Source organism: Mandrillus leucophaeus, unplaced genomic scaffold (assembly GCF_000951045.1).
Source record: "Mandrillus leucophaeus isolate KB7577 unplaced genomic scaffold, Mleu.le_1.0 Scaffold311, whole genome shotgun sequence".
NCBI lineage: Eukaryota > Metazoa > Chordata > Mammalia > Primates > Cercopithecidae > Mandrillus > Mandrillus leucophaeus.
In genome coordinates this window covers 3,078,300-3,092,143 of record NW_012103266.1, presented here as the reverse complement: position 1 = coordinate 3,092,143, position 13,844 = coordinate 3,078,300, and the positions used below count along the sequence as shown (strand labels likewise).

The 13,844-nt window shown below is 40.1% G+C and overlaps 1 protein-coding gene across 4 annotated transcripts in view; it reads left to right on the top strand.

Annotated features, from left to right (window-relative positions):
- DIAPH2 (diaphanous-related formin 2) overlaps positions 1-13,844 on the top strand; it is a 964,164-nt gene that overhangs the window by 787,803 nt on the left and 162,517 nt on the right. For all 4 annotated transcript variants that reach the window (XM_011987565.1, XM_011987563.1, XM_011987566.1 and 1 more), the window contains one exon: positions 5,031-5,126. In XM_011987565.1, coding sequence (XP_011842955.1) covers positions 5,031-5,126 — 96 coding nt within the window. The remainder of the gene's footprint in view (positions 1-5,030; positions 5,127-13,844) is intronic.

The window sequence follows — 13,844 nt, the reverse complement described above, 5'->3', positions numbered from 1 at the left end:
AATTAGCTGGGCATGGTGGTGCACACTTGTAATCCCAGCTACTTGGGAGGCTGAGGCAGGAGAATCGCTTGAACTCGGAAGGTGGAGGTTGTAGTGAGTCTCAGTTACACCACTGCACTCCAACCTCAGCAACAGAGGGAGACTCTGTCTCAAAAAAAAAAAAAAAAAGAAAGAAAAAAAGAAACCACATCATATACTGGGTGTGTGTGTATGTATAAAATTTTTACTTGTCAATTAATAATTCTTAAATATTTTTTTAAAAGTTGAGGTTCTCTGGAATTGCATCTTCTATTCTCTCCTTCTTCTAATATACTTTTTCAGGGTAGGTAATCTCATCCACCATCCAGTGACACCCAAATCTCTAACTCCAGCCCAGAGTTCACTCTTGCATTTCAGACCCACATTTCCAACTTCTTTTTCGTTATTTCTACTTGTATATTCCTTAGACATATCAAATAGATCACATTTTCTCGTACTTGTTTATCCCTGGTCATCTAAACTCCTCTCCTTAATCTCACCCTCCTTCTCCTGCCAGCTAAGTCCTATTGACTGTATTAATGCCTTCAAAATGTCCATCCCCTCCATTCACTTTGCTCTCTGGTTAGCTCAGGCTATGTGTTATTTAGACAATTACGCTATGCAATTAAAAATTTCCCTGCCTTTTTTTTTTTTTTTTTTTTTGAGATGGAGTCTCGCTCTGTCACCCAGGCTGGATGGAGTGCAGTGGCGTGATCTTAGCTCACTGCAACCTCCACCTCCCAGGTTCAAGCGATTCTCCTGTCTCAACCTCCCAAGTAGCTGGGATTACAGGCGCCTGCCACCACGCCTGGCTAATTTTTTTTTTTATTTTTAGTAGGGACGGGGATTTCACCACGTTGGTCAGGCTGGTCTTGAACTGCTGACTTCAAGTGATTCTCCCGCTTCAGCCTCCCAAAGTGCTGGGATTACAGGTGTAAGCCACTGTGCCTGGCCAAAATTTCCCTGCCTTTTGTCTTGCCGTCCTCTGAGTCATTCTCCACAATGCTGTCCAACAAGTCTTTCTAAAGAGTAAATCTGATCAGGTCACTTCCTATTGTTTATAGTTGATATGCCCAGTACAGTAGCCACCATCTGCATGTGGCTATTGTGTGCCTGAAATGTAACTAATCTGAATTGACATGTGCAGAAGTAAATATGTACTAGATTTCTAAGAGTTAATCTGATAAGAAGAATGTAAAATACATCATTTTGAAAATACATTTGGCTGAATGTTTACTTAATGTATTAAAAATTAATTTGGCCAGGTGAGGTAGCTCACATCTGAAATCCCAGTACTTTGGGAGGCTGAGGCAGGCAGACCACCTGAGGTCAGGAGTTCGAGACCAGCCTGGCCAACATGGTAAGACCCTGTCTCTACTAAAAATACAAAAATTAGCTAGGCTTGGTGGCGGGCGCCTGTAATCCTAGCTACTTGGGAGGCTGAGGCAGGAGAATTGCTTGAACCCAGGAGGCGGAAGTTGTAGTGAGCGGAGATCGCACCACGGCACTCCAGCCTGGGCAACAGAGCGAGACTCTGGCTCAAAAAGAAAAAAAAAAAAAATTTTACCTTTTTTAATTTTTTTAGTATTACTACCAGAATATTTAGCATTATTTATGTGGTTCACATTTATGGCCTGTATTTTATACCTAGTGAATACTACCGGCTTATAGAATAGTGTTCAAGCCCCATATCATAGAATTTTCATCTTTCATCATCTGGCCACTAATGCCTAGTTCATTTCAACTTCTGCCAGCTATTGAGCAAAGAGAACTGGGCTTGGTATCAGACTGATCTGAGTTCATACCTGGGCCTCTCCACCACAGTTGAAAAACATACAGTACTTATCCCAGTGTGTTGTGAGGATTAAAATATCTAACAACTGTAAAGTGTCTACTGCATACGATTTAATTCTCCCAGGTACATTCTAGCCATACCAAACTACCTTCAGGTCTTCTTTTTTTTTCCTATTGAAAAGAGCAGGTGATACTTCAGATGTGTCTGTAACCTTAATGATTTTTTCTTTTTCGAAGATGGAATCTCACTCTGTTGCCCAGGCTGGAGTGCAGCGGTACAATCTTGGCTCACTGTAACCTCTGCCTCCCAGGTTCAAGTTCAAATGATTCTCTTGCCTCAGCCTCCCGAGTGGCTGGGACTACAGGCGCCCACCACCACGCCTGGCTAATTTTTATATTTTTAGTAGAGTCTGGGTTTCACCATGTTGATCAGGCTGATCTTGAACCCCTGACCTCAAGTGAGCCACCCACCTCGGCCTCCCAAAGTGCTAGGATTACAGGCAAGAGCCACCATGCGCCACCTCTTAATGAATGCTACAAGTACACTATCCCCCTTCCGTGTTTACTTAATGGGCTGTACTTCATTTTTCCTGTTTTCACCAAATATTAGACCTGAGAACCTCAGCGTTTCTCTTCATTTTTTTTTCATTCAATACCCCGTCCTAGAGAGTTTATTTTAAAAGAATAAATTATTATAACATTGAAGAAGTCTCAAATCAAATGCAGAACATAATCAAAAAAGATTTTAGCTTGCTGTTATCCCATAAGAAAATGTATTTTCAGCTGGGTGCGGTGGCTCACGCCTGTAATCCTGGTATTTTGGGAGACCGAGGCGGGTGGATCACCTGAAGTCAGGAGTTCAAGACCAAGGCCTGATCAACATGGAGAAACCCCATCTCTACTAAAAATACAAAATCTAGCCGGGTGTGGTGGCGCATGCCTATAATCCCAGCTACTTGGGAGGCTGAGGCGGGAGAATCGCTTGAACCCCAGACGCAGAGGTTGTGGTGAGCCAAGATCGCACCATTGTACTCCAGCTTGGGCAACAAGAGCAAAACTCTGTCTCAAACTAAACTAAACTAAAATAAAATGTATTTTCATTTGTGATCTCATACCCCATAGTTAATTTTTTAAACAAAGTAGGATTTAGATTTAACTTTGGAGTAGCATCAGAAATAATGTCCTTTCCCTCTTCCCTCCTTCTTCTCTTAACCCTCTTGCCTGCAAATTGTCATCTACCTCAGACTCACACATTTAGCTACCCTCAAGGTAGCCACCTATTTGGGGGCCTTTTCTTTTTCTTTTTTTTTTTTTTTAATTTATTTATTATTATTATACTTTAAGTTGTAGGGTACATGTGCATAACGTGCAGGTTTGTTACATATGTATACTTGTGCCATGTTGGTGTGCTGCACCCATCAACTCGTCATTTACATCAGGTATCACTCCCAATGCAATCCCTCCCCCCTCCCCCCTCCCTATGATAGGCCCCGGTGTGTGATGTTCCCCTTCCTGAGTCCAAGTGATCTCATTGTTCAGTTCCCACCTATGAGTGAGAACATGCGGTGTTTGGTTTTCTGTTCTTGTGATAGTTTGCTAAGAATGATGGTTTCCAGCTGCATCCATGTCCCTACAAAGGACACAAACTCATCCTTTTTTATGGCTGCATAGTATTCCATGGTGTATATGTGCCACATTTTCTTAATCCAGTCTGTCACTGATGGACATTTGGGTTGATTCCAAGTCTTTGCTATTGTGAATAGTGCTGCAATAAACATACGTGTGCATGTGTCTTTATAGCAGCATAATTTATAATCCTTTGGGTATATACCCAGTAATGGGATGGCTGGGTCATATGGTACATCTAGTTCTAGATCCTTGAGGAATCGCCAAACTGTTTTCCATAATGGTTTAACTAGTTTACAATCCCACCAACAGTGTAAAAGCGTTCCTATTTCTCCACATCCTCTCCAGCACCTGTTGTTTCCTGACTTTTTAATGATTGCCATTCTAACTGGTGTGAGATGGTATCTCATTGTGGTTTTGATTTGCATTTCTCTGATGGCCAGTGATGATGAGCATTTTTTCATGTGTCTGTTGGCTGTATGAATGTCTTCTTTTGAGAAATGTCTGTTCATATCCTTTGCCCACTTTTTGATGGGGTTGTTTGTTTTTTTCTTGTAAATTTGTTTGAGTTCTTTGTAGGTTCTGGATATTAGCCCTTTGTCAGATGAGTAGATTGCAAAAATTTTCTCCCATTCTGTAGGTTGCCTGTTCACTCTGATGGTAGTTTCTTTTGCTGTGCAGAAGCTCTTTGGGGTCCTTTTCATCAGCTAGGCCAGTTAGGAAGAGCAGGCTGAGCTCACTGGGAATTATGCACAGTGTGGTAGAGGCTTTCTGGCCATTGACACCTTGAGACAAACTCTAACAAATTTTAGAGGTGTTTTTCATGGCCAGAGTTGTCAAAGATAGGAGGAGGGTAAAATGTTTTAAATGCTGTTTCTGTTAGGAATTTCCACGAGCATCTTCTGAGCATCCCACTCATGGCTCCTTAACAGTTCTTTCCCACAGGAAAAGTGTAGACACACAACAGCATTCTAAAAAGGAAGTGGGACTCTGGCTGATGTCTCTAAAAGTTAAAATGTGGCCTTTCAGATAATGTGGTCACCTTTTCTTTATACGGTGTCAGCATCTCAAAATGGTAAAGGATATGGATTAGGTAAGAATTGAATGCAAATGTGTTTTGCAAATAGTGTTTTCTAAAATAATTGCAGATGACGGTTGAATGCCGAAAGTATTAATACAATCAGTATTTAACCTTGTGTAACTCCGCTTCATCAAATCACGCCCTGCACATTGATTGCATTAAGCTGGGTCAGTGGTTTCTTGCTTAGGAATATCTTATAAGAATCTTAACAGGAAGGCAGCAGTAGCTGATCAGCTACTGTTTATTTGCATACTGAGCGTGTCATCAATAATACAAAAGACAAGGTCTTTAAGTTGAGAGAACAGTGGGATTGGCATGAATTTTGCTTAATGGTGCATAATAAGCAAAGTAGTCTGTGGTGCCAGAAACTGACAGGATCCATTATGTTAAAACAGATATATGTCTTTAATTTAGGGATATTATGTAAATCTGACAGGAGTTTTTCCCTTTATTTTCCTGTAGTTTAACTTTAATTGCTCCAAGATTAATTCTGATTTCTCCCTTTCACCAGAGGGTGATGAGACTGGCGTGATGGATAATCTTCTGGAAGCCCTACAATCAGGTGCAGCATTCAGAGACCGACGAAAGAGGATTCCAAGGAATCCAGGTAGAACACGTTCCACCTCACATAGTATTGTAAAATATGAATGTTCAGAGCAAAGTAGCAACACCAAAAAAAAAAACATAAGGAAAATAAAAATACTTCTTCATGAAGACTTTTTTTAACAGTTGATCTCAGCTCATGTGTGAAATCTCAGCAGGCATCTACATGATTGCAAGTTTCAACTTGGTAAATGTATCTTCAAATAACTGTAGACTTTACAGCAAAAATCGGAAACCAGGACTCCCACTGTGTTTAATATTAAATATTTTAATTGTTATTTTATGAGCATGTGGTTTAGGTGGAAAGTAGTTTAAAACCATAAATGTAATTAAATCATTAAAAGTAATTGGCCCTAAGGATCTCACATTAGCTATTCACAGGTAAGGAAACTGAGACAATGTTTGCTTCGAGAGACAGTTTTGGGTTTGCAGCTCAGTCTGTTCTCTGTGATCTATGTTAATAAAGGGAGGAGAGGCACAGATAATCCAAGATCCCCTCAAATCCCCAAGTTTTTGTTTTTGTATTTGATTAGTAACAGTTAAAACCACACTATGAAAATAGATCTCAGGGGAAGAAAAAACATAAAAGAAGTAAAACAACCTCCCTCACCTAAGTGAACTAGAAAGTTGTCCACTTTCTCTGTTCATATCCTATGAAAGAAGTAAATAATGTAATAGCTCCTCTAAGGATAATCCAAGTAGGCTGAACTGTCTGCCTCCTCTCAGTAAGGTTTTCTATTTTTAGTTCGTATCTTTCTTGAAGTAAAGAAAGAAATTAAGTATGTTGGTTTTAAGACTCCTCTTCATGGGCTGTAAAGTTATATGGAGAAGTAAATGAAAAATGGAAAATTAATAGTAAATATGTAAACTCTACTTCATTTAGATTAATAAGATTTGCCTTAAATAGCCTGCAATTCCAAAAATATTCTGTATTTGGACTGGAAGTTACCATGTGTCATTGAATGGAAATTGGTAGCTCTTAAAACCATTGTACTGCAACAAACGAGTGAGAGAAATGGGACCCAGAACATAGTTGTCCAGGAAAGCTTTTGGCAGTGGTGACCTTGATGGCAGAAGACAATATAAGTTATATTCATCTTTTTCACATTTGGGTGAATCCTGGTGGATATTGGGTAACATTCTGCCTCTGCTATTTATGGATGATCCCTGAGAGACTAGCCTAAAGATAAGATTTGATTGAGAGGAAGGAAGTGTTTTGGTTGGAGTATAAGACTACTTTTATGTGTATGAATGCATCGTAGATGGCCTACAAAAAGGGTGGAAGACTGGAGGAAGAAAAGAATGGAAATCTGTATTTATAAGTTCATATTCATTTTTAAGGTAATGCTGCATGGCAGAATACCAGGAGCACTACTCACCTATAACTATGAGGCAGCCATTCCACTTATCCGCAGCCTTTGTCTGTACATAAGAATGTTCTACCATGCCATCAGAAGCCCCTACTACCTCTTAAGGAAAATAAAAACCTTCACTGCTCTTTCTGGAACTATCAGAGCAATAGTAGTCAGTGAAAGGTGAACTGAAATAATTTTTGTATCAATTCATTTCTCTGTTAAGCAGCTGATAAGTAAAAACATGTTATTCTGGGCCATAAAAGAACTGCCATAATTTTTCTAGGCTGTTTATTTTAAAAACGCACATTTGCTAAAGCCCTTGTCTGATTAGTCTCACACCTCATACTGATTCTAGAAAAACTGTACTTGGAGAGAGAGATCATTCCATGGGGTTTCTGTGAGTTTGGTACTCAAGGGAATATAGTGTTGTCAACTGTGAAACACCAAGAATATATTCACAAACTGCATAATTTTATAGTACTGATTCCAAGTAATCTAAATTGGGATTTCCTGTGGATTGTAGCTGGAGTGCCTCCATGAACACATAGGGTTAAAAATATCACTCCATTTAGCTGTGGCAGTTGTTCCAAGTGGCAGCAGCCAAAGCAAATGTCCAGAGGTAAAACGAAACTCCAAGGCAGGCAGTGGCAGTGGTTGGGAAAGCACCTTGGTTATCAGTAGAAAAGCTGGAAGTGAGGGAGAGGGGACAGAAGGCACAGAGTTTACAAGTCTGCCAAAAAACTCTGTCTGCCTCTTTCTAGAAGAAGCGGAACCAGGGACTTTACAGATTTCCTCCTTGCCTCAGCCCTTCCTAGCTAGATCATCTTTTCCTGCTAGTCCCCTGTTATTTTTACTTTCTTGAGCACTTGATTTGTTTCCTTTCCAAGATCCCATTGACTTGGTATTGTTACACTTTCCCTGTTCAACACTGACATCCTTGATCTTTTCCAACAACCTCCACTTCAGTATGATGAGATAAAAGCAGAAAAGCCAAATTATAAAGAAGGCTATTTTCCCCCAAGTAAAGTAAAATATAAGGAAAATCCAAAAAAACTCTAAAATCAGAGTCAACCACAATCAGCAAAGATGTTCTTACTGCTCTGCTTGCCATTTTCATTACCATCACTTATAGATGGGAATTACTGTTATATAAAATACAGAGCTCTACCATTGTGTTTCTAATTGTAATCTTTTTATTTATTATTTATTTATTATTATTTTTTGAGATGGAGTCTTGCCCTGTTGCCCAGGCTGGAGTACAGTGGCGCGATCTCGGCCCACTGCAACCTCCACCTCCCGGGTTCAAGAGATTCTCATGCCTCAGCCTCCCCAGTATCTGGGATTACAGGAACGTACCACCATGCCCAGCTAATTGTTGTATTTATATTTTCTTCTTCTTCTTTTTTGTTCATGTTTATATTTTGAGACAGAGTCTCTCTCTGTCACCCAGGCTGCAGTGCAGTGGCATGATCTCGGCTCACTGCAGCCTCCACCTCCTGGGTTCAAGTGATTCTGCTGCCTCAGCCTCCCGAGTAGCTGGGACTACAGGTGCCTGCCACCACGCCTAACTAGTTTTTGTATTTTTAGTAGAGATGGTGTTTCGCCAGGTTGACCCAGCTGGCCTCAAACTCCTGACTCGTGATCCACCCGCCTCGGCCTCCCAAAGTGCTGGGATTACATGCATGAGCCACCCATGCCCAGCCAAATTGTTGTATTTTTAGTAGAGATGGGGTTTCGCCCTATTACCTAGGCTGGTCTCAAACTCCTGACCTCAGGTGATTTGCCCACCCGGGCCTCCCAAAGTTCTGGGAGTACAGGTGTGAGCCACCGTGCCCAGCCATCTAATTGTAATGTTTTTAATTTTATATGTAAACAAAATAAGGTGATAATCTGTATTCTTCATTAGAAAATCAAAATGTTAATAAATGGTATGATTAGTTGTCTAAATTATAAATCGCCCACTCTGAGCCTGTGCCCCCTACCCAAGACCTACCATGTTTAGTAACTTAGAAGGAGCTTCCAAATATTGCCTCCAGCCCATTCAGCAGAATGTGCTGTTTCAGTTAAGTACCAAAAGACATTTCAAGGCAGACTATCATATCGGTAATGATAATTGAAAAAATTTTTTTAAATAAGAAACAAACAAAAAGGCTGGGCATGGTGGCTCACGCCTACAATCCCAGCACTTTGGGAGGCCGAGGTAAGAGGAGCATCTGTAGTCCCAGCTACTCAGGAGGCTGAGTGGGAGGATGCTTGAGCCCGGTAGGCAGACGTTGCAGTGAGTAGAGATCATGCCACTGCATTCCAGCCTGGATGACAGAGCCAGACCCTGACTCAAAAAAAAAGAAAATATTAACTGGTGTATCACAGCCCCCAAATAGTTGAAATGTACACAGGTGATAAATAGTGACGCTGGTTGTACTGGTGCATACTAGCTGAATATTAACCCAGATCACAAGCTTTGCTGATGTCAAAATCAGAGATTAGGAAATGAGCCCCTAAATATTCATTTATTGTACGTCTGCTGTGTAAAAGATACTATGCTATACATGACGAGGGAAGATGTAGAAATAATTAAGATAAGATTTCCTTTAATTATAAGACCCTGTGTATTATAGGAACCATAAGAAGCACAGAAAGAATACAGAATAAGTAAGGCAGAAGATAGTAAGTATCATACAAGAGGTGTTAATAACATACTTCGTGACTTCAGAGGATGGGACTAGCATGTATTATCAGATATATCAGAAAAATAATCATGGAGGAAAAGACTGAAGGATGGGTTGGGATTCCAACAGTGAGAGCTGGAGTTGGGGATAGTGGGCATTTTAGTCAAAAGAAATGTCATTACGAAAAACAGAGGCAAGAAAGTTCAAAGCATTTTTCAACAATGGCAAACAGTACAGTAAGAAAATAGGATATATATAGTATAGAAGTATAGAGGTAATTCTGGAAAATTAGGTTGGCTTCATGTCATGGAGTGCTTGAATGAGTGACTAAGGTGTTAACTTATAATTCTTTAAGCAATGGGGATTTATTGAAGGTTTTTAAGCAGTGGAGGGACACAATCAAAGTTATGCATTAGAACATTTAATCTAAAGGAGTATAAATATTCAATTAGGAGTCTATTGTCATATTCTTAGTTGGAGATAATTTAGAGGGAGAGGAGTAGTCAAGAGGCAACCATAACCCTACAGCTTTGAGTATGACTGGCTAAGAAGACGGTTGGGTTACTAAACTATTATTATTTTATTATTTTATTTTATTTTATTTTTTTGAGAACGAGTCTCACTCTGTCGCCAGGCTGGAGTGCATTGGCGTGATCTCGGCTCACTGCAACCTCCACCTCCCAAGTTCAAGCAATTCTCCAGCCTCAGCCTCCAGAGTGGCTGGGATTACAGGCATGAACCACACCCAGCTAATTTTTTTTATTTTTAGTAGAGATGAGGTTTCATCATATTGGCAAGGATGGTCTTGATCTCCTGACCTCGTGATCTGCCAGCCTTAGCCTCCCAAAGTGCTGGGACTACAGGTGTGAGCCACCGCACCCGGACGTAAGGTTACTAAACTATTAAGATCAAGAAAAGGAGGTGATAGTAGAAGAAGGTAAATTCAGTTTTGGGTGAGTTAAACTGAAAGTGATAGCAGAAAGTTGAGGTCAGGATGTCCAGAAGGTTCTTGGAAATATAGATTTCATGACAAAATGGATTCTTGAGTGTTCTGGATATAGTGTGGATAGGGGAAGGGATTGTTATAGGGATTTTTAAGAGAAAAGAAAACCAAAGACAGAGCCTTGAAAACGCCTTCACTGAGGGGCTAAAAGAAGATAGACAAGGAGCAATTGGGCAGGTAGGAGGAGAATCCAGACATTATTGTCCTAGAAACAAAGGAAGAGGGAAGTACTAAGAAGGCAGGAGAGGTGAACATTTTTAACAATGACATATGCTCTGGTGGAATAAAAAAGGGTAAAAACCAATGATTTGCTATTTGGGAGCTTTCTAATGACTTTTTGAAGAGCATCCTTTCAATATTGTGATGGAACTGAGAAGAGAATACAGAGCTATGCAGAGTAGATGGTGAGGCTATAGGGAAAGATCATATTCATTCAACAGTTGAGCAATCTTATTGAATGCCTCCTCAGTGCATTATACTGAGTAAGATACTGAGGATACAAAATCAAACGGGAGCCTAGAGGAGCTCACATACTGTTTGGGAAAACATGAATATAAACCATGTGATCAAATAACAATGCGGTCTTCTATATGCTGTAATAGAGATAGGAACAGTAAGCCTGCGCAGCATAGGAGTTAGAGTAACCACTCCCAACCACCCACCTCTCTCCTTTGTGTCTACATAATATGGGCTATTCTTTCTAGCAGTTCGGTGGGTGAGAGGTACATCTCATTTTTCCTTAACAACCTAGTATGGATTTATCTTCTGTGAATTTTGCTAAACCTTTCTTGATCCTGTGTTGTTACAGCCTTTGTTACCACATAAGATAATAAGTTGCATATGTTTACCATCTACTTTGTAAAGAATTGCCCATCAGGATTCCTGACTGTGTCATTGTAAGATCAAAGATAAGCTTTGGAGGAAAAAGAAGCCCAGAGAGAGACACCTTGCGGGAGTGAAAACCACTCTTAAAATACAAATACACAACTCCACTTCTGTTTTATTGCCAAATAGCTATAGATACTTAGAGCTTGCTTCTCTTTCTTCAACCAACCCGACTTTTTTATTCTTTGCCCACTGTAAGTAAATATAAATGGGCTTCTCAGCAATAGGTGGATATCTAACTTAGCATTTTGGCTATGACTGGATTTTGATCTATAGTTCTAGACATTAAAAAAAACACACAAGAGAAGCATTATGAAGAAATGAAACCAGGAAACAATAAATGTATTTTGGTTTTAGAACCGCACAGGGCAACCAAGAAAACTAAATTTCACAAATCAGGGGCAACTCAGGAGACGCATGATCCTAGTTTTATGTATCAGCAAGATAACAGTATAAATGAGAAGGTATGATTTACCATTTGAGAACAGATAGGGGACAAGAAACAATGTTATACAACAGAGGAAAAGAAACCTCTCTATGTATTAGGGAAGAATAATTTCACAGCAAAACAAAACCCACATTGCCCCAGGCCTCACTGCCTCACGTAAATAACAAAACTCAAATTTTGCTGGCTCTTGTCTCCACATACACATTCAGGACCTCAGCTGCTATAAGGCTCTCTGAAACATTTCTGGGAGTTACCAGGGGGCATTTCACAGAAACAAGCACACACCACTGTTCCTCCACCTCTGCTACAATACCATGCATTTCTACACTTGCCGTCTTCACGCCAGAATTGGACAGTGGTCATTGACAAAGTAGGGGGGAAATGCCTCTCTCTTTTCTCTTAGTGTGGCACTCCACCTGTGTACCAAGTAGTACTGCTTATGCCTCAGAGTATTACAGATCATTTTAGAGGAAGAGCTTTCAATTTTAAATGACACCCTCCCCCGTCCACCGTCACATGGGATTTGACCCAAGATGGCAAGAGCCAAAGATAAGCTCATAACAGATCCCATGTAATACTCAGCATTATCTTGATAACCAAGGTCTGTTGTGGTTTTGTGCTTGTTTTGTTTTATTATTACTAGGTCATGCTGGTCATTCATTGCAAGCTGTTTACTTCTTTCTCCCTGAAGATGAGTTCTTCTTCATGAACTTTCTCAGTCTCTGTTTTATAAATGTCAGAATCTTATACTAGCACACTAATCCCCATTTAGTCTATAGTACATTCATTATACTGTAATATACAATTAAAACCTGGTTTTAAAAAGTAATGCAAAGAAATAAATAAAAGCATGACATTCATCCAAGTAATACTTATTAATCAAATACTAGGGGCCAGGTAACAGTGCTAGGGCCTTGGAGTACAAATGTGGGTCTTGCCCTTAAAAACTCAGATTCTCATGGGAAAGACATGTGATGTAAATTTCATAATATAAATGTACAAAAAGTGCTAAAAAGAGCAACTAACTGCCTGGAGAATTCAAGAGAGGCTTCATGATGAAAGTGGCCTTTGATCTGAGTTTGGAAGGGTGAATAGTAGTTTGGGGGAAAACAAGAGGAATAGGCTTTTCAGATAAAGGAAATGACGAAAACATGTGATGGAGATATGAAAGAGTAAAATGGCAATGACAAAAAGTTAGTTTGTTGTAGCAAAGAGCCAGCAGGGGGTTTAAAGTAAAGGATTACATGATTTTACACACACACACACACACACACACACACACACACACACGTAAATGAGGTTGAGGCTGGGGATTGATTTTGGGGACATCTGCACATATATCTGTTTATTGAAACCTTAGGATCACCCAGAAAGAACATGTCAAATGAGAGGGTTGAGGATGGTACATTTGGGAATTATAATATTTAAGAGGCAAATAGAGAAATCAACAAAGGATACTCAGAAAAAGGAAAAAAAAAATGGAAAGGGAAGAAGAGAAGCAGTAAAAAGTGGTACCTAAGAGCTGGGCATGGTGGCATGTGCCTATAATCCCAACTGGTAAGCGGAATGCTTGAGCCCAGGAATTTGAGACCAGCCTGGGCAACATAGTGAGACCCTCTCTTAAAAAAAAAAAAATAGTAGTACCTGGAAGACCAAGAGTAGATAAAATTTCAGAACGGAGAATTAGTCAACATTGTCACATTCTATAGAAAAGCTAGGCGGAATGACAACTGATAATTGACCAATGGGTTTTTCAACTAGCAGATTACACCTGACCTTTTCCCAAGTACTTTCAGTACAGCTGTGAGGGCCAAGAGCCAGGTTCTTTTTTTTGTTTTTGTTTTTGTTTTTGTTTTTCTTTTGTTTTTTAGACAGAGTCTGACACTGTCACCCAGGCTGTAGTGCAGTGGTGCGATCATCACTCGCTGCAGCCTCAGACTCCCAAGCTCAGGTGATCCTCCCACCTCAGCCTTCTGAGTAACTGGGATGACAGGTGCATGCCACCATGCCCAGCTATTTTTTTTTCTTTTTTTTTTTTTCTGTAGAGATTGGGTTTCATCATGCTGCCCGAGCTGGTCTCAAACGTTTGGGCCCAAGCCATCTGCCCGCCTCAGCCTACCAAATTGCTGGGATTATAGGCGTAAGCCACCACACCACACCAAGAGCCAGAATATAATGCATTAAATAATGAAGAATATCTTTTATACCTTGAATGCTGAGATTTGAGGGAAAGACAAGTAGTTAGAAGACAATGAAAAGATAAATTGTGTCTCTTTTAGAGATTCTGACAGGAAACGCTAGATACTCCCAAGATCTTGAATGGAATTATCAATCACTAATAATTATGCCAAATTTTACTTTC